Source organism: Zeus faber (assembly GCF_960531495.2).
Source record: "Zeus faber genome assembly, chromosome: 4".
Classification (NCBI taxonomy): Eukaryota; Metazoa; Chordata; class Actinopteri; order Zeiformes; family Zeidae; genus Zeus; species Zeus faber.
In genome coordinates this window covers 28,582,519-28,604,512 of record NC_137191.1, presented here as the reverse complement: position 1 = coordinate 28,604,512, position 21,994 = coordinate 28,582,519, and the positions used below count along the sequence as shown (strand labels likewise).

General features: G+C 44.6%; 2 protein-coding genes across 5 annotated transcripts in view; one reads left to right on the top strand and one right to left on the bottom strand.

The window, feature by feature from the left end:
* The window catches only part of LOC307229779 (E3 ubiquitin-protein ligase SMURF2-like), a 103,954-nt gene extending 99,702 nt beyond the window's left edge, over nucleotides 1–4,252 (top strand). Inside the window, exons 15-19 of the mRNA XM_079999850.1 lie at nucleotides 1,650–1,787; nucleotides 2,253–2,373; nucleotides 2,634–2,835; nucleotides 3,057–3,132; nucleotides 3,794–4,252. Coding sequence (XP_079855976.1) covers nucleotides 1,650–1,787; nucleotides 2,253–2,373; nucleotides 2,634–2,835; nucleotides 3,057–3,132; nucleotides 3,794–3,893 — 637 coding nt within the window. The 3' untranslated portion in view covers nucleotides 3,894–4,252. The remainder of the gene's footprint in view (nucleotides 1–1,649; nucleotides 1,788–2,252; nucleotides 2,374–2,633; nucleotides 2,836–3,056; nucleotides 3,133–3,793) is intronic.
* A 7,215-nt stretch (nucleotides 4,253–11,467) lies between these two features.
* LOC307229615 (centrosomal protein of 95 kDa-like) overlaps nucleotides 11,468–21,994 on the bottom strand; it is a 34,932-nt gene continuing 24,405 nt past the window's right edge. For all 4 annotated transcript variants that reach the window (XM_079999618.1, XM_079999619.1, XM_079999620.1 and 1 more), the window contains exons 16-22: nucleotides 21,740–21,912; nucleotides 20,493–20,567; nucleotides 16,240–16,392; nucleotides 15,152–15,298; nucleotides 14,349–14,420; nucleotides 13,379–13,586; nucleotides 11,468–12,723 (exon numbers count right to left, since the gene is read on the bottom strand). In XM_079999618.1, coding sequence (XP_079855744.1) covers nucleotides 13,410–13,586; nucleotides 14,349–14,420; nucleotides 15,152–15,298; nucleotides 16,240–16,392; nucleotides 20,493–20,567; nucleotides 21,740–21,912 — 797 coding nt within the window. In that variant the 3' untranslated portion in view covers nucleotides 11,468–12,723; nucleotides 13,379–13,409. The remainder of the gene's footprint in view (nucleotides 12,724–13,378; nucleotides 13,587–14,348; nucleotides 14,421–15,151; nucleotides 15,299–16,239; nucleotides 16,393–20,492; nucleotides 20,568–21,739; nucleotides 21,913–21,994) is intronic.

The window sequence follows — 21,994 nt, the reverse complement described above, 5'->3', positions numbered from 1 at the left end:
GCTCCTATGTTAACATGTAACTTGGCCTGTTTATATGTTTTTGATTGAAATAGCTCTTGAATTCAGTAAATATGACCTCCTAATGCTGCAAACTCAACAAATGACCATTTTCAGTTCTTTACAACCTTTAAAATGTTTTCAAACTCTGTTGTGCATAATAATTTGGAACAGTGCATTCAGAGTTTTTTGTTTTTGAAAACAATACTGTTATCATTGGGAGGTTTGTTCAATAACATTAGAACTATACCAATAACGGTTGATGACTTGAAAATTATACTGACTGTCATTTGCATCGACTATTTAGGAAAATCAGAGAAAAATATAATTTGCATAATAATTTGGAACGCTGTGTGTGTGTGTGTGTGTGTGTGTGTGTGTGTGTGTGTGTGTGTGTGTGTGTGTGTGTGTGTGTGTGTGTGTGTGTGTGTGTGTGTGTGTGTGTGTGTGTGTGTGTGTGTGTGTGCGCGCGCGCGCGCATTTCCTATTTTTTTCAAGAGATTGACTTATGATTTGAATTTTCAAATATAAATTGCACTTCTACACTTTTTTTCAATATATGTCTAATATGCTTTTTTTTTTTTCAATGGACTTATGTGATTTACAAACAGAGATGCAGCTCAAATATTTCCACTTCAATACTGTATTAGCAAAAGGGGTATTGGCTAAAACCATACCACTATACTTTATAATATGATTTATTGCCCACACTACTGATGGGGTCTTGTAAACCCACCTGGGTGAGGCCTCTCATAATGTCACTGACACTAAAATAAAAGTTTGAATATAGATTTGAAAAAAAGCTGCTGGTTTAATATTGAGTTCCCTTGAGCAAGACATTGTATTTATTTTACTTTGTTATATATGATGATTTTATTTGGCCATATACTACCCTCTTTGGGGCTGAATGGGGTACGGTTGCCAGTTGAATGTAGATTAAGAAAGTACTGAAAATATAGTTCAGTGTCTTAAGTAGAACCACTACGGCTAGTATATATACAAAAATCCCTTTATTCCTTCATGTATCTATCCATACATTTGAAGTATTAGTCCTGCTTAACCTTTCCAGACGTATTGCACAGATTATAGCGCCCTCTGGTGGCTGTTCAATGATTGTGCCTATGAGGAGAGCGGTGTGACAGCTACAGTAATCAGATAATAACATCCCATAAAAACGAGCCTCCCTTATAAGGATCTGTTTGGTCGGTGCAGTGAATATCTGTTGTTATTGTGTGTGTTTGACTGTGTTCCCCCCCCCCCCTCCACACCGCATCAACATCTGTACTTAGTTTGTACCTGCCTTCTCACTGGACCCACTGGAGTCTTCTTCCAGTTCAGTTCTGCTCCAGACGGAGGTTTGCACAGGGCCAAGAAGTCCACAAGCAAATGGAACACAGCCCGATGCGTTATCCAAAAAAAGGAGGAGTCAAAGTAGGGAGGGCGTTTCTGAATGGCTTGACCCCAGATATCCAAACACTGGTCTTGACAACCACACTGTGACCACGGAAAACCAGCAGAGCTCATGAAGGACACACTTTCCAAGAGCACCACTCGGTCCTCCCAACACACTTGGTATTGATAAACACCTTCTCTCTCTCTCTCTCTCTCTCTCTCTCCCTCCCTCTCTTCTGCTCTCTCTCTCTCGATCTCAGTGATAATGACATCACAGGGGTCTTGGACCACACATTCTGCGTAGAGCACAGTGCCTACGGTGAGATCATCCAACACGAGCTGAAACCCAACGGCAAGAGCATCCCAGTCACCGAGGACACCAAGAAGGAATACGTCAGGTGAGGAGGAGGAACGCGCACACACACACACACACACACACACACACACACACACACACACACACACACACATTGTTGTAGTGGTGTCAAAGTGAGATCTGAGTAAATACACCTGGTAATTGAGGTTCCATGGTTCTGGTGCACTTCTAGAATGAAAAATATTCAATTCTGAGACGGGTCCTCACAAGTGAAGTTGAACAGACACACACAGCAGCCACCTGAATTCTCACCTCTGATTGAGTTTCCTGTTTCTCTCACTCTTCCGTCCCTTTTTCCTCTCTTTGAACTTCCTGTCCACCCTCTCACCCCTTGTCCTCTCCTTTTGTTTCTGTTTGTCAATTAAATCCAATGAGCGTCATCGGCACCACGTTTCCAGCGCAATGAAGTCAATCCAAGAAGACTTGATGAAAAAAAAGACAACTAACTCTCTGAAGTCCAGATAATGATCCCCCCCCCCCCTCCTAGGTTATATGTCAACTGGCGGTTCCTGCACGGCATCGAGGCCCAGTTTCTGGCACTGCAGAAAGGCTTCAATGAGGTCATACCTCAACACCTACTCAAAGCTTTTGATGAGAAGGAGCTGGAGGTACGCCGTGTGTGTGTGATATGGAACCTGTGTTTCGATGTTTTTTTTTAAGCCAAAACCCCAAACGAATTCTTATCAAATAATCTGATTTGCTGTATAACGACATCTATTAGGAACTACACACAACAACCAGGCCATGTCGCCCATGTCTGAGCGAAAGAATGAAACTGAAACACCTTCGTTGGTCTTACTGTGCCGGTAGAGGTCGATGGACGCGGTGAAATGCTCCCCTCCTTAAATGTCGCTCCCCCTCTCGCCAGCTGATCGTGTGCGGCCTTGGGAAGATCGACATCGTGGACTGGAGGTCCAACACGCGCCTGAAGCACTGCAGCGCCGACAGCAACGTGGTGCGGTGGTTCTGGGAGGCGGTGGAGTCGTACGACGAGGAGCGCCGCGCCCGTCTGCTGCAGTTTGTCACCGGCTCCTCCAGGGTCCCGCTGCAAGGCTTCAAGGCTCTGCAGGGTGCGTGCGTGCGTGCGTGCGTGCGTGCGTGCGTGCGTGCGTGCGTGCGTGCGTGCGTGCGTGCGTGCGTGCGTGCGTGCGTGCGTGCGTGCGTGCGTGCGTGCGTGCGTGCGTGCGTGCGTGCGTGCGTGTGTGTGTGTGTGTGTGTGTGTGTGTGCGTGCGTGCGTGCGTGCGTGCGTGGATGAACACAGTCTTATTGTGTGTGTGTGTGTTGGTTCAGGCGCTGCAGGACCCAGGCTGTTCACCATCCACCAGATTGACGCCAATGCCAACAATCTGCCCAAAGCACACACCTGGTGTGTACACACATCTGTTATTCTCTCATTCCATCTCTCTGCCGTTCTATTATCTATGGTTCTGTGATTCTGTCTATTGTCATCATTCTATTCTGTCCCATCTTTCTTTCATTGTCTCAGATGGATATCTGTCATTCTATCATCATATCATCGCTCTAATTTATTCTGTCCTTCTGTCTTTTGTTCTGTCATTCCTACGCGGTATCCAATATTATATCACTCTGTCATTCATTATATCCATCCTTATGTTATTCTGTCTATCATTCTATCATCGTACTGTTGATCTATACTTCTGTGATATCATTCCGTCTCATTCTATTGTATCTATCGATCGTTCTGTCATTCTATCAATCTGTCCTTCTATCATTGTGTTCTATCTATTGTTATATTGATCATTTCGTATACTGTGTCCTTATTTCATTCGATGAGTCATTCTGTTGTTCTCGTTGCTAATATCCTGTCATTCTATCGTTATATCACTCTATCATCTATTAATTCATTATTCTAACGATGTATCACTTGTATCTATCTGTCATTCAATCTTTCTTCCTCACTCACCTCCAAGTCATTCTATTGATCTATCATTCTATCATTCTTTGATTCTATGCATCATTCTATCTGCCATTGTGTCTAACGCAGTCCATCTCTGTTCCTGCCCCAGTTTCAACCGGATCGACATCCCTCCGTACGAGAGCTACGACAAACTCTACGACAAGCTGCTGACGGCCATCGAGGAGACGTGCGGCTTTGCGGTGGAGTGAGCCGCGCCTGGCGTTTCCCTATGTTCGCGTCCAAACGCACTCCCAGCTTCTCTCTGTCCTCCTTCACCCTCTCCCTCCATCTGCTGCTAAAGACCTGAAGATCACTCGCCTCCGAAACTCCCTCTGCGCATCTCACCTCCGCTCGGTTTTATTTACATAAGTTATTTTTGGTTTGTTTTTATTTCCTGGTTGTTAATCCACGTGATCCTACCGGAGAAGTCGACAGGTCCTTTTGTGCTTTGGTTTCCCCCCCCAAAAAAAAAAAAAAAAAAGTCCTTCCTTCGGAGGCTCTGAAGGCGCGGTAGAGACCTTCCGCTCTGTTCGGGGGAATGGATTCCGTCTATGAAGACACCCGCCCAGCAACGGTCTTCCCTTTAATGCACATTCAGATTTGGATTGAATGGAGTCCGGCCACTGAGCGTCTCTGCCGTGGAAAGGCACAGCCAGCCATATCTTGCCCGAGTCACCGTTTCAACCTCAGTGGACGGACGCGTCGTAGCAAAACACGAACGTCCAAGGTCTTTGGACGGGCGATGACTTGAATTCTACTGTGTGTCGACGGTCACTTCCAGTGTCACAGCGGTGTCTGGAAATCCTTGAAAGGACCTTTCGACCCAGCAGTTAGTCGAGCTGGAGTAGTGTGAGGGCTTTAGGGCTTTGTACCCAGGTGTGTGAAGCTCCTTTATCCCCGCACAGTCATTCACGTGTGTGTGTTCATGTGTGTACATGTCTGTGTGGAAGTGAGTTTAGATAATAATATAACAGTTATTTTTTTTGTTTTGGTTTTCAGACTATTTTTCAACCTCGGCCTTGAAAAGGCAATGAACATTTTGGATCCCGTCGTTTCGAACTGTTCCATAGCACAGCCTTGCGCTGTTGGATGAAGGAACTCCCCACTCTGCTGCAGCATCTCACATTGCAGTCCAATGGGTCTGAAGCCGTAAAGAAAAACATCCAGCGTTATAGTCCCACGTGTCTTAGTCAGTTTTGTTTTAAATATGTTTTAAGTAACAGCATCACATTTTTAATCGCAGTCGCAATTTTTTTCTCGGTATAACACACAAAGACTGTCTGACAATATTGTGTTTTTCCTGTAGTTTGCAGAAAGGAAAGTTGTTGTTTTTTTTGTTCGTTTTTTACGGCTTCAGACTTTGCCCCATTGAACTGTATCTAGCACAGTGAGAATCCGCGGCAGGGTGGTGGTGTAGGTTCCTCAGCAGTACATTCAGGTTGTGTTAATAACAGTTTTAAATGATGGAAGCCAATATTTTAACTGGGCCTGTGTTTTGTTTTGTTTCTTTTTTTGGAAAAAAACCAAAACCTATCCTTCAACTCGATGTGACTTTTGTAAACGCCCTTTAACCGTACATTTCTCCTCAGCACAACTTTGAAATATGCACGTCCTGCGTTTCGTGTTTGTGGCCATCGAACCCGACGTCGCAGGGACCAGCTCTTTCTTCCTGGTCTGTATGGGGGGTGGGGGTGGGGGTGGGGGGGGGGCAGAAATCATGGAGATGCTTTCACAACCACGTCTGTTTTGTTGCTGCCGTTGTTTTTGTCAAACCAACATCTTTCCTAAAACGACAGAAGTACTTTCTTTCTCTCCGGCCTCTTCTGAGCACTTCAACCCAGCAGCGACGGCTCAAAGGTGCTTTCTTTGTGCTCGGATTAGAGCTCATCCCAAACCTGCAATGTCTGTTTCCACCCGACCTACGTCACAAACACACAGGGTGAAACGTATCTCCCTCTACTTGTTTTAAGTATGTATCAATATATATCTAAAATTTTTAAAAATCAACACATAGCTATTTTGTATATCACTTCTTGCTCTTGTTTTGATTCTATTACATGACCTCTCTGCATTCTCAGGTGAAGTAGTCCTTTGTTTGATTTAGCTTTTGTTCATTATTATTTTTCATTTTATATTTTGTCGGCTAGAGAGACCAGTACAGTCAGTACAATGTGTAAACTTAAAACGCAATTTCATAAGGAAATGGTCTCTAATGTCTCCATTCAGAGCGCACACACAGCAGGTTCTCAAACCCAGGTTCAGTTATCTCCGTCGTTTTTCTTCATCTTGGATTCTAGATTTTGTGTTTAGAGTTTAAAAAAAATAATAATAATAATAATAACAATAAAAACGGACATGACGTTGACACCGCTGCTGAAGTCGTCCTGCGTCAGGCTGTGAAAATACTGGACCCCATTCAAGGCTCCCTGTCCCCCAACAGGGAGGCCAAGCATCATTATTTTTCCCTCTTCAAAAAGCCTATTTATTTACAGCGAATTGGTCCCTTCTTTGCGAAACATGCCCCCACGTGCAGAAGCCCTGTTTCAGTGTTCGCCTGCCGATTCGAACGTCTCTGATCAGTTTTAAAACGGAGGGCTGGGAATGGGGGTATTTTTTTTGCTATTTCCAGTAATAACAGCTCTGGATCTGGAGCCTGGATCGGTGCTCCTTGTACAGTACGGTTTGAACCTTTTTTTTTTTTTTTTTTTTTTTTTCTTAACAACTTGACACCCCACACCCCTGCCCAACACACGTTATGCACGTGTCAAAAGGTTAGGCAGCATTTTCTTCTATTTACGATTATAAGGGGACTGATCGACCCTCTATGTAGGTATGTATATATTCTATACACACACACACACACACACACACACACACACACACACACACACACACACACGTTATGCACAGCAGTTTAATACTCATGTCCAGTGTGCATGGACACACCAAGGTCTGCCTGTGTTTTTTGTTTTTTTAAACAACTCCCCTTCTCATCCACCAAACTCCAGCTCTCCAAACTGTTAATTTGACATTTTATCATTTCGGCATCATTTTTAATTTTACAAAATCCGACATCCGTTTTTATTTCTGTAGTCTTTTGTTTGGTAGTGTTTAAAGCACAGGTTAGTGTGTATGTGTATGAAAAAAATCTCCTGCAAAATAGTTTAATTGAAGATTAAACTATTTTTGTTGTCACAACTTTCAATGTCAACGTACACTCCTGTGTGTCCATTTTTGTAACTGTAAATTTATTTTTGATTGCTTTTTTTTTTTTTACAAATCCTTTTTGCAAATCATTCAGCCGGGTTTTTTTTTTCCTCTTTTCCAGTTTTTGTATTTATTGTTACGGTGTGTGTGTGTGTGTGTGTGTGTGTGTGTCTGTGTGTGTGTGTTTGTTTTTTGTTTTTTTTTTCCACATCAGCTGCTCTGTGAGCTTGTAACTGACACCTGTACATAAAGACGATATATAAAGCAGAATATGAAAACTTCTTGTACTCTTGCAGAAAGCTGAGCAATAAAAACAATGCTGTTTGGAACTCGCAGCATTTTGTCTTCTACATCCACTGGTATCACTGTCCATCATTCATCTACTAGGCTGGCTGTGTGTGTGTGTGACTTCAGTTTTGGAGGTGCGAATCGCAACATTTACACAAACGATTTTTGTGGAATCAGTGGAAATTTTTAATCAAATTCTTTATACGGAAGTTTATGTTCAAGTAAGAAACTGACCAGTTTCCTATATTGAACTTCATCATAAAAAGCAAAAATATTTTTTTTCCTTTTTGTACTCTTATGAAAACAAAATTCAAATTGAGCTTTTATTGTGTCATAACAATTATGTTATCTATAAAGATCGCATTACATGTCAGGCTTGACCAATTAGATGAGAATAACAATCACTAACGTTTAAATTCATACTTAAGAATTCAGTTTGTTAGGACATCATGTGGTCACATCTGAGGCAGTTGTCGAGTGCCTCGTGTCGATAACGCACATTTTAGTATTTTTAGAGCTAATTGTGCGTAATCACCGGGTGTCATAACATTTCACTGCATATATGAATGACTGGATGTATGTGACGAATAACCTCTTGGATCTCGATGCTAAAAAAAAAAAAACCTTCCAGTCTGTGAGATCAGCAGCCGCATGGCGCTCAGTGACAAGACTCACGAATGGTCGGTTCATGGCGAGTCTTAAATGATTCAGCAGTCTGGTGTCACTGGCACACCGACTGAAAATAACCACTGAGGACTAATGTCCTGTAACCCAAAACAAAAGGTCAAGTCATTTTACTTAATCCATATTGACTATAACCGATTGACACACTACGCATATTCACAAACCCAGACTCCTATTCATTGGCATGTGTGGTAATTAACATGACACGCAATTATGTTCCTGGTAAAGATTTCAATCACGCGGTTACGACCCTCCGTCTAGGCATAGACGGGCGGTGACATACAAGACAAAACCTAACAATTGGGTAAAAGAAGTGAAGTTAACTTTCTATAAACAAAAGCCAGAACCACACCATCAAGCTCTTGAGAAACTCTGAAGCGGTGAAGCCCAGTCTGAAGCCCCGGAGCGGGGTTCTCTGCCAGCGTTTACGCCCCGCAGCTTCCTCCGATGGCTGGATCAGTCGTCGTGAAGGATCCACACAGCAAGTCGCGGAAGTGGACCTGCACGGACGGCAAACTAACGAGACTACACAGACAGGACTCCAACAAAGCCGATATATAGTACACTAACCAAAATTGAAGGCCAGGACAAGTAAATCTCTCGGCAGCCTCCTCGCCTGCGCCGCACCGCACCCTCAAGTCTCCTGGAGCGCCTCGGGGCCGGGGTGTCTTTAAAGGGCAAACTTCGACGGCGTTAACCACGGGGCCCGGGCCCTAAAGACCCCGACCCCCGTCAGAGAACCCAGTCTCCACCCAGGATAAGCCCGAAGAACCAAAGGTAACAAAAAAATAAATAGAATGAGTGGACAGAGGAAAGGAGCGCCTCAGAGGCCCGCGAGAGCAACGCTGAACTAAACGTCAAAGAGCTGATATTCAGCGGCCGGGAGGGAAACCACCACCAGCAGCAGCAGAACAACCGGGCACTTGAAAATGGAGCCGATAGAAGGGCGCCTGGCGGCTGAGGTTGGAACTCAGGAAAACAGCCCCAGAGGACGCGGCGAACTGCTTTTCTAAATGTGTCCAGTGGGTGTCACAATAGCAATTCTGTTAAGCAAGCAAACTGTTTATACTGGGGCTGAACAAGTAGGCGACAGCCAGTCCAGAGCTAGCCTGTCATTCTGCCTGACCAATTTGAACATTCTGAGCTTTGGCACCCTCATTGCCCCAAAATGTCTCTGTCAAAATAGAGAAAAGTGGACGCAGAGTGCAGAGTTTGCCAAGAAAAATGGTCATCCTCCTATTTATTCACGGAAGTGAATGGGAAAGCTGTGTGTTTGGTGTGTTCACAGCATGTTTCAGTGCTGAAAGAATATAACCGTCCTCGCCACTATGAGACTCTTCATGCCGACAAATACAACAACTTTCAACCACAACAGAGAAGAGAGAAGGTGAATGAATTATTGGCGGTTTTGAAGAAACAGCAGTCTGTGTTTACTCGTCGCCGAGAAATCAGTGATGCTGCAGTGAAACCCAGCTACATTAAAGCTAATTAAATTGCAGTGGCTTCAAAGCCACTTATTGAGGGGGAATTTGTAAAAACATGCATGCTGAAGGCTGCGGAGATTGTGTGTCCTGAAAAGCGCCAGGCTTTTGCAAATATCAGTCTGACAAGAAAAACAGTTGCAGACAGGATTTCTGATCTTTCGGCGGATTCCAACAGCCAATTGAAGCGCAGTTTTAAAGTCATTTATTGCTTTTCCAGTTGCAATTGACGAAAGCACGGACATTACTGATGTTGCGCAACTGGCAATATTTATCCGAGGAGTTGATGACACTTTGACTGTCACCGAGGAGTTCTTGGAGTTGGTGCCAATGACGGACACCACAACAGCAGCTGATATTTTCACAGCACTCGTCGGCGCACTGGACAGGCTCGAAGTGGACTGGTCCCGCGTTGTCAGCCTGGCTACAGATGGTGCGCCCTCAATGGTCGGGAAAAAAACAGGTGTTGTGACAAAGTTCAGAGAGAAAGTGCAGACTGCAAATGGAGGCGTGCCGCAGCCATGAAGCGATTCAAAGATGAAATAACGGGACTATTGTTGGAGTTTGAGACACGCTTTCGGATTTTTGGTGAACTGGAGAAAGACTTCAAAGTTTTTTGCTCGCCATTTACCGCAAATGCTTCCGATCTGCCCTTCAACATCCAACTTGAAATAATAGACTTGCAGTGTGACTCAGATTTGAAGGGCAAGTTTGCCGCAGGTGGCTCGGACACATTTTATCAGTATCTCTTGCCACGTTACCCCAACTTGACAGCCCTTGCTGCAAAAGTGTTGTGCATGTTTGGAACCACATATCTTTGTGAGCAAGTTTTCTCTGTAATGAGCATCAATGAAACAAAGCTGCGCTCAAGGCTCACAAACAAGCACTTGAATAACATCCTGAAATTGGCTACCATTCAGGATGTGACGCCTGATATTGATGCACTTGTGAAAGCTAAAAGATGCCAGGTTTCAGGAATGAAAGAATGGGTAATCCCGCTTAAAATGCTGCATGAGATACCGCACCCTGATATAATTCTGTGAAAATGATTGTCTTCTGTGGAAATGTAAAGAAAATTAACAGTGCGTGATTTATTGTATAGTGTCAGTCACTTCAGTTCATAAGTTTGGTTTGTTGAAATTGTTCATGCATTGCACAGCTTTTACTTTTCTATCAATAAATAGTGTAGCCTACAAGGCAGGGAGTAAATCAACCCTCATGAATAGTTTCTACCTCGGTTTGTATGGTTTGTTGAGTTAGCACAGGATTAATATGTGGAAATGACAAATGAGGTATTTCATACATAAGAGAGTTGTTTTATTTATTTATTATTTATGTTGTATTTTGTTCAATCCCAGATAGGCTGTGACTTAGAGTTTAATGGCTTTCTAGATACACTGAGACGAAGTCTAAGTTCTTTTTGGAGTAAAACAAAGAAAACAATCTGAAGTTGTTGTTATTTTCAAGTTTTTATGCCATGGTTTTACTGGTCCAGCCCGCTTGAGAACAGATTTTCCTCCATGTAAAATGAGTTTGACACCCCTGCTTTAAAGCTAAAAGACCAACAAGTTGGTCACGCCACAGAAAGGTGTGTTACGAAGCACCCAGCCCAATTTGAATGGTTCAAAAAATACATATATACATAAACCTTTGCGATTTAGAAAAAGTCAGTTCGGCAGGACGGAGGATTTGGAAGGTTGTTGCAGGGGACCGTCGGCTAAACCTAAACCTGCGTCGGCAACCTCTGCGAAGACAGCGCGTCAACAAACCTTTGGTCCACGATCTAAAATGGCGCCCGAAAGTCACCAAGCCCCCTCTCCAGTGTCAGGCGGAACGGTCCTCAGCACGTTGTTAACGGTTGGGGTCGCAGTTCCACTACACACGGTTTGGCATTCCTGGGTTTTCCAGCCCCGGTGTTACAGCGGTGACCGTACTACACGGGCCCAAAACGCGCTGCGGCGGCTGATGACGTAAGCGTTTGATGATTGCACACGTCACATCCGTTACGTGTAATGGCACTTAAATGCTCGCCTTGTATGAGACGAGCTCGACAGAACTTTCACTTTTTCCACCCGTTTTCACCAATCGTGTTGTGAATATTGAAAAAATAAACACTTTTTTTTTTTGCCCCCCCCTCCTCAATGGTAGAACATTTTTATTGACGTCAAACAAACAAACCGTGGGTGGATGGTAATGACTGATCATCAATACGTAAACGATGAGAGCAAAACATAATCCTCCATTAGGAAAGAGCGTGTGGCCGTGTGTGTGTGGTCCTTATATCTACGGAAACGATGACAACTGCCCGACATGCGTGAAGTAGACGAACGTCTTCGCTGACGCATCGCGTCATTCGTTGTCGTCGCTAGTTTTTCTGTTGAACTCCCTGGTGCTGATTCCAGCTCCGCTGCTGATGGAAAGCAGGCCGTGCACCCCGCGGACCGCGGGAACCAGGGGCTTGAGCTGATCGCCAACGGCAGCACTTCGGCCTCAGAACCATCGTGGAAATGAGGCTTGAAGCCTTATTTCCGACACGCTACGGACTGCACGATAAAACAGTTTGAGTCGATTTGACAGAATTCACAAGAAAGAAGGCGACGAATAAGCTTCAAAATCTAGACTGATCTGGTCTAACAGAGTAATGTCGTTTAAAGGACCATACCAGCATAACATTTAGGGTTAGCCCCTTTTCTAGTCCCCACATGTTTTGCCTTAGTTCACGTAATTGTTTTTTTACAATTACTTTGACTTGGCATTAGCAAACTAATACGTGTTTGCTCTGTTGTCAACCGGAAGCTAAATTTGACACCAGCTCGACACCTTTTTAACTGTGAAAACTTTCAACACGTCACGTTGGAAAGAAAGGGGGAAATGTGATTATCAGCGCCCCCTAGTGGTCAGGACCAGCGGTACCAGGTTCGTTTAAAAAGGAAACGGCAGACTCTGACAATGATAAAATAAATAAATGGCACAGAAAATGATTGGGAAGACACTGGGCACAAAAGAAAGAAAACATTAAATGTGAATTAAAAACCCATCAGCCCCAGATTGATAAACATCATTAGTGTGTGCTTTGTTTTATTCCCTACAGGAGACGAGGAAGAACCTGTGAGACTAGCTGTCTGCTACAACACACTATTCCGATAAAAATTACGTTCACACACAAAACGCACAGTGAGCGTCTTAAAAGTATCAAGTAGTAAAAATCGGGGAAGAAGAGGAAGCGGAAGTCTTAGACCAAAGGGTCAACTTCCTGTTGAGCAGCCGAGGTTAGAGGGTTCTTTGTTTTTTTTCCCCCCTAAAAGCTACATGTTGTCACAGTCCGTTCTGTTGCTGATGAACTGCCGTCCTCCCAAAACTCCGCCGTGGAATGTCAAATCTAGAGATGGAGGGGAGAGGGGGGAGTCAACACTACAGCTGCTTTCACACATGCGCTCCGGACATTGTCCGGTGTTGCCTTTTCACACATGTAGCACACAACCGGAGATTGTCGAAATAGTCAGGATAATAATTCCACATAATTGTGGAAATAATCAGTTTGGTTTAGACAAGGGGCAGAGCCTGGGTAGAGTGTGCAGGAGACAGGACGTGACGCAATGACGCCGCAGAGTTTTACAGCACACCCAACATGGGGGACAAGGCTACAGACTTATCAGTAGTTGGGTTTTTGCGTTGGTACTCCATGTATTTGGACGTTTCCGCAATATAAACAAAATTGTAGAAAGGAATAATGAAGAAAGGAGTACAAAGCAGCTACGCTCTGTGCACGAAAGGTAAATAACTGCCGTATGATAGACGTCATCAACACGTGACACTACTACTTTTTATTTAAGTAGAAACGTCAACATGGTACTTTCACTTTTACTAGAGTCAAACCAAGTGTTTGCATGTATTTGTACTTTAACATAAGTAAAAGCTGAGTACTTCTTCCACCACTGCACCAATGCAATGAGCATTCCAAATTGGCATTTATTCTAATTCACTGTGGATAGGGAAGGGACGCTATTTCCTCTTGTTGTTCTTTGAAAACCCACCTCCCCCTCTGGGTCCCGGGTCCTCGGGGGCTCAGCGCAGAGCTCCCCTACCGTACTGGAAGGAGGCCATCTGCACGCGGCCGCGGAGCCGCCCCACCTCCAGCTCCTGGAAAAAGTCGTCGTCGTCATTCTGGACGATGATCCTCTGCAGCTCGCCGATCTCCCGCTCCATCCGGCAGCGGAGCTCGCGCTTCATCTTCTGCAGAGCCTGCGAACGTAAACGTTATTCATTCAAGTCCGCGTTGGGATATTACATTAGATATTCCCGATCAATAAAGCTCTCGTGTGCACTGTTTAGGAACCATACGAGGGAATTTTTCCAACTCTCTTTTAGTATTTTTTGAAAATGGTAAATGTCCAGCTGAGTGAAACCACCAGCTGGTCACTCCCCACTCACTTCAATGAATAACTAGAGTGGATGACATGGTGGAATTATTGGTTATTGAAAGAGGCGTCCATAACCTATACCCAACAGAAGTAGCAATACCCTGGGAAAACAGTACTCGACTAAAAGGCTTCAACACTCTGTTAAAAGTGAAAGTGCTGTAAAACAATTCAGGTAATGGATATTAAATGGATTCCATTATCAAAAGAAAAAAGGAGCAGTTCATCTTGGGGCACATTCCTTCATCCTTAATTCACCAACATGGATTGGTTTGACCAGCGATGGATACTCGTCACCAGGTCCCCGGGTGCGTCAACGTATGCTGCCCACTGCTCCTGGCTGTGGCCCCGGAGGAAGGACAAGCCAGGATGGGTCAAATGCAGAGAATCCATTTCACCGGCCACCATCCAAAGCATGTGCATGTGTTTGTGTGTGTGCGTGTGTTGTAGTGTGATGATTAAAGATTGATCTTCTTCTACTTCAGGTGGAAACGTGGCTAAAATTGTACTGTATTCTAAGGATACTTTCCCACCTCAGTCGTGACCAGTTCTGTATTTTAAAGATTTTTTCTGGGCCGGTCGTTACCTTCTCTTGGGCGTTTTTTCGAACCTGGATCTCCTCCCTCTCTTGTGCCAGCGTCTCAGCCAGTAGCGAAAACTGAAAGAGATGAGGGCGATTTAATCAAAATAAAATCCAAAATTCCATAACACATTTGTAAACCCTGTTTGGTTTCCATCTCTCCGTGTCTTCCACTATTCCATGTGGGGGATTGTAAGAAAAACAAGCTGATTTTCTGCCCCTTTTTTTTAACCCTAAGAAAGGATGTAAGATGTCTCCATCGTTAGCCCTGAGGTCTAGGTTCAGGAACAACATTTTATCCTCAGCCATCGAGTCATGACCCAAACATAAATTTTAAGATTTGAACCATTTGGATTTACGTAAACAAAATGAATAGCACAGTATTTCATGATGTTAAAAACAGTGAGTTAGCTTTGATGTGGAACGGTTGAGCCTAGTAAGTGATGATCTGATTGACTTTTAATTGACCTTGTCAACAACTGTATGATGTTGTGGGACCTTCGTGATAAGAGGTCATGATGGCCACGTGCTGTGTTAAGAAATGGTGTTTCAAAATAAAACTACATAAGTTGTACAAAGTAATTAGCGAGAAATCCTTGAAAGAATGATTGTGCAAAGTACAAATTGATGACCCAAATTTGAAATGCCTATGGTATAATATTTAGCTAATATTTTTCTTTACCCGCTTTTGGGTCTGAACCTACCAGTTGAGAACCCCTAGTATGAGTCTATACCAATCTTGATCCTATCAATTTCATTGACACAAACCAATCGATTGGCATCCGTTCAGACATATTGCTGGCACTGACCTGGTCTCTGTAGTAGTTCTCCATGGATTTGATCTGGTCCTGGTGGTGCCTCTGGTGCTCCAGTCTCTGCTCTCTGGCAAACGCTCTCTGCTCCTGCAGACGAGCCTTCTGCAGCGCCAGGCCCTCCTCAAACACCTGCCGAAACATCTACACCCACAGCAGAGACAACCCACTTAGACCCGAGGTTCCCAGTGGCTAAAAGTGCCAAACGTGGGCCGAAAGTGGCTAATTTGGGCTCGTGGCTCGTTTATATTCACCTCCATTGTTTTTGATCCATGATAATTTATTGAAAACAGACAGTCTGTGCAACAAAAATGCTTAGTCATGATATTCTCACTTGTCTATTGTTCAATTTTTTGCCTATTAAGTTTCATAAATACTGCATTTATTTTCTTCACACCATCAGATGAGAACGCAATCTGTAATATTTTGTTTGGAAAATTTGAAATGTGTTTATTTATATTTTTAATGGATCTATACCTCATATTATATTGTTTTTAACTGTCATTATACTTTTTTGGTACAGCATTGAAACAGGTGTGGCCACAAATTATTGGGGGGTTGGCCTCAAGGTGGATCCATTTTAACCCATAATTGCACGTGGGTTATTTGCGGAGTGCAGTACTGAACACGAACACACAATGTGTACAAATAGATATAGACAAATAGACTATATTATATCATACATGGTCATTATAATAGCACCCGGTACTATAAATCCTTACAGATTAGTAAATACTTTACTAACTATATAGTGAATCATAATTCTATAATTATTGGTACAGACATTTTCTGTAATATTGTTCCGTGGACATTTTACATACTGCGACCACTATCTGTACTTACTTAGCGTAACTGTCATTTGCTCACATTGATGTGTTCACGTTATTTTTATAATTTAGTTTTTTTGTTTTTTTTTAGTCTTTCTTGACTTGCACTGTTTTTTGCTGCTGCGACACAAATTTCCCCACAGGGATAAATAACGTTTTATTTCATCTTATCTTATGACTCTGACTTATGACTCTGACTCCATGTCTCTCTAGTCACTAGAGAGACATGGGTGTTTTAGTGATGTCCTGTGAACGCACCCTCTCCTCCTTGGTCCGCGCTCTCATCATGCGGGCGCGGTGCTGCACGTGGTAGTCGCTGTGGTACTTCTTGGCACGGGCGATCTGCTGCCGCTGCTCCTTCAGCCGGTTCTGGGCCGATTTCTGCTGCTGGATGCGCTCCTTAAAGTCCCTCTGTAGAGAGAACATTTCAGATAGGACTGTCATAGGATGTTCCCATACTGGTACCAGTAACGATATCAGTTATTGTAATATATTTTTTTCTTTCTGCAATTATGTTAAAAAATGTTATATATATATACACAAAGCAGTCAGTTAAAAAATAAAAAAAAGACCAATGTCTGCAAGGCGCATTTACATGTACAAGGAATTTGTCATTGTGAAGATTGGTGCATTTCTACAGATGATTTAATCAAGTAATAATAAAAAAAAAAAGCTTAACAGTCTGAAGATAAATTAATGATAATAAAATGATAATCAAATAAAAAGTGAAGAGAAATATTAATCGTAAAAAAAATACGATAAATATACATAAATATCTGAAAAATACAAAACAGAAAGTCAAATAAAAAAATTAAAAAAATACAGAAATCTATAGCACGTATGCATAGATTTTGAAAGAATCTCTTAACAAAAGATAATTACATGATTTCACATTAAGCTTACTGTTAAAAGAACGTAACAACGCACCAATATCCCAAATTAAAGATTTCTAAAGCAGACTGAATAAACAAAATAACTGATATTAAATTCATGATTTACTTATTGTGTCGAAATGCTTGCAAAAAAAGCGTGAGAATGTAGAAATAGTTTAAATTAATAAACCAATAATGCCTAGGCTTTTAATAAACCATTTCAGTTTCAAAAGGCATCACCCAGCGTCTGACAATATGCATCTCATCCAAAAAAAGCGTTGTTAGGTCAGAAAAGTCTGGTGGATCAAGGGGCGTGGTCAAGCACCGGCTGCAGATGACAGCACGGCTCCCTATCTCGCGGCCGCCAAGCTGCCTCGAATCGGCCTAATCAGCTCCAACGCGACGCTGATTTGTCCAACTCAGGGCAGGGCGCTGCGCAGACATCTAAGCAGGGCTGCGGGCATTGCGGGTGGACCCCTCCCCAGTCAGGAAGGGCACGGATGGCCAGGGTTTGACGCATTGATGAGAGAGGCTGGGGGAGTGCATTCACGGTCGGTAGGGAGATGAGAGTGTTGAGTGGTGCGCAGTGACGGGGAGGGGTCGTCGACAGGTGCAACCGGTGCAGGGGCAGTGGAATCCCAAGTGGGATCTCCCCCGGCCCCCTTGAAAAAGTCCCTATTGGCGATTTTCTGCTGGAGCAGTCGCAAGACGACACCCTACGTGGGGCCTTTGAGGGGGTAGTTAAAGCCGTGCTCACTCACCCGTTTAAAGGGACAGGTTATATCAAGTGAGCCGTGACACTCAGACAGGAGAGGAGATAACCCAGTTGTTGGTGCTGAAGAGCCGCCGGGAAATGCTCTTCCAGGCGGCTCACCATAACCCAATGGCCAGTAACCTCGGTCACGATAAAACACGACAGCGGACAACGGCCCGCTTCTATTGGCCGAGCATTTGGGCAGGTGTACGTAAATGGTCCGCTGCGTGTTCTGAGTGCCAGTTAGTCAACCCTTCAGCCACGCCAAGAGTGCCGTTGACAACCCTCCCCCTAGTTGAGGTCCCGTCCGAAAGACACGGCTTAGACCTCATCGGGCCATTAGACCGCAGTACCCGCGGATATCGTTTTGTGTAAATCCTCGTGGATTATGCAACCCGGTACCCCAAAGCAGTGGCCCTGCCCAGTATTACAGCCAAAAGTGTGGCACAGTCGCTGTTTCAGGTCATTTCCCGAGTTAGGATCCGAAGGAAATCCTGACCGACCAGGGCACTACCTTTATATCGCGTACAATTGGGGAACTTTATGAGTTACTGGGTGTCTGTTCAATTGGGACCAGTGTTTACCACCACCAGTCCGAAGGTCAGGTGGAGCACTTTAATAAAATGCTGAAAAGAATGATTCGAAAGTTTGTTCAAGACGATAGCCGTAATTGGGACAAGTGGTTGGACCCCTGTTGTCTGCGTTGTTGGAGGTTCCCCACTCCTCCATGGGATTTTCTCCCCTTGAACTCCTGTTTGGCAGGAGACGCCGGGGGGTGCTAGACATAGTTAAAGAAAACTGGGAGAATGGTCCTAGAACCAGTAAGAATGAAATACAGTACGTTATGGAGCTGAGAGCAAAGTTACACACGTTGGTTCGGCCGTTATCACGGGAGAATTTGCTCCTGGCTCAGGAACTTCAGCGCATCTTATACGACAGGGGGGCTCAGCTCAGACATTTCGCAGTGGAAGACAAGGGGTTAGTGTTGCTCCCTACATCCACATCTAAATTGCTTGCACAGTGGCAAGGGCCTTTTGTGGTGAGGTCGAGGTTTGAGATTTGAGGTCAAACGGTCTGACAGGCAAAGGGGCGCCCCAGATTTATCACCGAAACCTCTTAAAAGAATGGAGGGAGGGGGCGTCCGTGGCTCTGGTCACACCGGTCATTGAGCAGGATGAGTTGGGGCCGGATGTTCAAAAATCAGCCGATTGTACCACGGCCCTGTTAGGTGACCATCTCTCTCAGTCGCAGAGGGAAGACGTGGCTGCACTTCAGTCTTGCTCCTCTGATGTTTTCTCCCCCCTGCCAGGCCTCACGTCCCTCATACACCACCATGTGGAAAGGATCCTGGGGGTAAAGGTGCCCTCTTGGCCGGAATTAGAGGCCATGCTGGACATGGGCGTGACAGAGGAGTCCATGAGTGACTGGTCTAGTCTCATAGTGCTAGTGGGTAAGCCGGATGGGTCGGTCCGGTTCTGTGTAGACCACGGAAGGGAAAACGTGGTGTCAAAGTTCAACGCCTCAATGCCGCGGAGTCGATGAACCTCTCGACCGGTTAGGTACAGCTCGTTCTTTCACTATACTGGATCTACCTAGATGACATAATCATTCACAGCGTCACCTGGGAGCGGAATATGCAGCACGTAGGTGTAGTGCTTGAGTCCCTGAGGTGGGCTGGGCTCACAGCCAACCCAAAGAAGTGTGCCGTGGGATGGAGGGAGGTACGGTATCTGGGGTACCACTCGGGTGGAGGCCTGGTCCAACCCCAGATTGATAAAACCGCTGCAATCGCAAACACACTGAGAACAAGAACAAGAAGGAGGTGAAGCAGTTTTTGGGGCTGGCCGACTACTATAAGAGGTTTGTCCCTGACTTTTTGGAGCTAACAAGCTCCTTGTCCGACTTGGTCAGGGAAGTGCCAGCAAGCGTTTGAGAGTAAAGTCAGCTCTCTGTGGGAAGTGCTATTTAACCCTAACTTCTCTCTCCCATTCTGTCCGCAGACCAATGCGTCAGACAGAGGGCTCGGCACAGTCTTGTCCCAGGACGTGTAGGGCGCCAAGCGGCCGGTGCTGTACCTCGGCTGCAACCTCTCAGAGCAGGAGTCGAGGTACAGCACAGTGGAGAAGAAGTGTTTGGTGATCAAGTGGGCCGTCGGTTCCCCCCACTATTATTTTCTGGGATGAGCTTTCATCCTCTGTTTGGACCACACCCCGCTGCAGTGGTTCCACGGATCCCCCGATGGTAACTACTGGGTGGTCCATAGGTTGGCGGCACAGATGGTCGGGGCCGACTTTCTCTCCCACTCTGGGGGGAGCTCTCAGCTGGACGGCTCCCCAGCCTAAGTCGGGTGGTGGGGGTATGTGGCGGACCAAAGGGCGTGGTCAAGCACCGGCTGCAGACGACAGCATGGTTCCCTTTCCAGCAGCTGCCAAGTTGCCTCGAATCGGCCTAATCAGCACCCACGCAGCGCTGATTGGCCGACTCGGTGAAGGGAGATTTCTTAATGTTTGTCTGTCTTGCAGAGGGGATCGCCGCACAAGCTCATCAGCCGACCAGGAGACAGAGAGCGGAACGCCATTCCTCCTGCGCCCGAAACCACCACCAACGTTATTCATATTATTATATTTATTATTATTATTATTATTCATATTTCTGGCCTGCAAGTCTTTTGTTCCTCGACATAATAAAAACTATTGCCATGTTGGCAACCCACTGCACAAAGGACTCCGTCTCCCCCCCTAAACCCCTACTACCTGTGGGCAGAGACGCCCAAAAAGTCTTACAGGTGTGTGTGTGTGTGTGTGTGTGTGTGTGTGTGTGTGTGTGTGTGTGTGTGTGTGTGTGTGTGTGTGTGTGTGTGTGTGTGTGTGTGTGTTGAGCCTCACCAGCCGCTTGTTGTGCTCCTGTTCTTTGCAAATGATCTCCACTAGTAAGTCGTGTCTCCTTTTGGTGTCTTCCACCTGTAAACAGTTATACTTTTAATAATTTATCCAGCTGTAGAGTGCAGAGGGGGGAGGGGGTCGTTGGGGTGGCAACGGTCAGTTATTCCATAGAGGACAAGACAGGACATTTTCAATGACACATCTATTCATTCATTATTCATTTATCAAGACCCTGATAAAATCACATCTTTCAATTTATTTCTTCTCTCCTGTTTAATTGCATGTACCTCACTTTGAAACACCCCAACCGAAGTTGCAGTGTATCTTTGGCCAACTTCAACCTGAGAGTCTAATCCCACAAAACACCTCACAGCCAACCAACCAAGGGTTCCCAGAGAAGCAACTTTAAAATTCATCAAATTAATGGCTGGAAAATGGAGCTATTTTATGGTTAATGTTATTGTAGTAAAAGTTTTTTATTGCGCACAAAATTATTTTTCCTCCTCACAATTTTGCCATATTCCATGACTTTTCCATTACAAAATCCCAGGTCATCCAAGACAATTGGAAGTCCTGAATTAGCAATTAAAAAAAAAAAATTAATTAACCACCAACTTGTCACAATTGCTAATTGATGAGCTAAATAGAATTTAGTATTTTGTTTAGAGGTCATACGCCTTAAAAAAATAAAAAAAAATAAAAAAATAAAAGATTAAAATAAGTCAATAAACAAACAAACAAACAAAAAAAAAATCAAAATCAGATGTTATTGACTTTTTTTTTTTACAGTTTTATGTCGTTGTTTAAGTTCATCTCTCCTCTACTGTTTTGTTCCCAATCACACTGGAACCATGACGCCCCTTTTTTGACGTGTTCGTGACGTCAAATGTGACGCACCAGAAGAAAACCGCCATATCTCCTGGCAATAGGGGATGGTGGCTCAGGAGGTAGAGCTGGTAGAGCTGGTTGTCTAGTAATCTAAAGGTTGCTGGTTCGATCCCAGGCTCCTCCTGCTAGCATGCTGTAGTGTCCTTGAGCAAGACACTTAACCCCTAGTTGCTCCTGATGGCTGTGTCCGTCGGTGTTTGAATAATTGTAAGTCGCTTTGGATAAAAGCGTCTGCTAAATGTAATGTAATAGGAAAGGTTTCAGCAGGTCGACCTAGGTTTAAAAAAAACAAAAAAACAAAAACAAATTTTGGTCTGAAAACAGTATAATTTATAAGATCCAGACAGGTGTTGGTGAGTTACCTGGCTGGATCGCTTGGTGTGGTGCTGCTGTTGCTGGGAGGCGGAGATGGCGTGGAGTCGGTCCACCTGCTCCAGCTGCTGCTCCCACATGCGGCCCAGGCTGTGGGCGGAGATATGGAGGTGAGGGAGCTCCTCCAGGAGCACAGGGAGAAGGTCCTTCTCCTTCACTTTCACTGCAGGGGGAGGGGGTTAGCGGAGAGAGAGAGGGAATAGAAGAGTGGACCTGGCTATACATACAATATATTAAATATATAC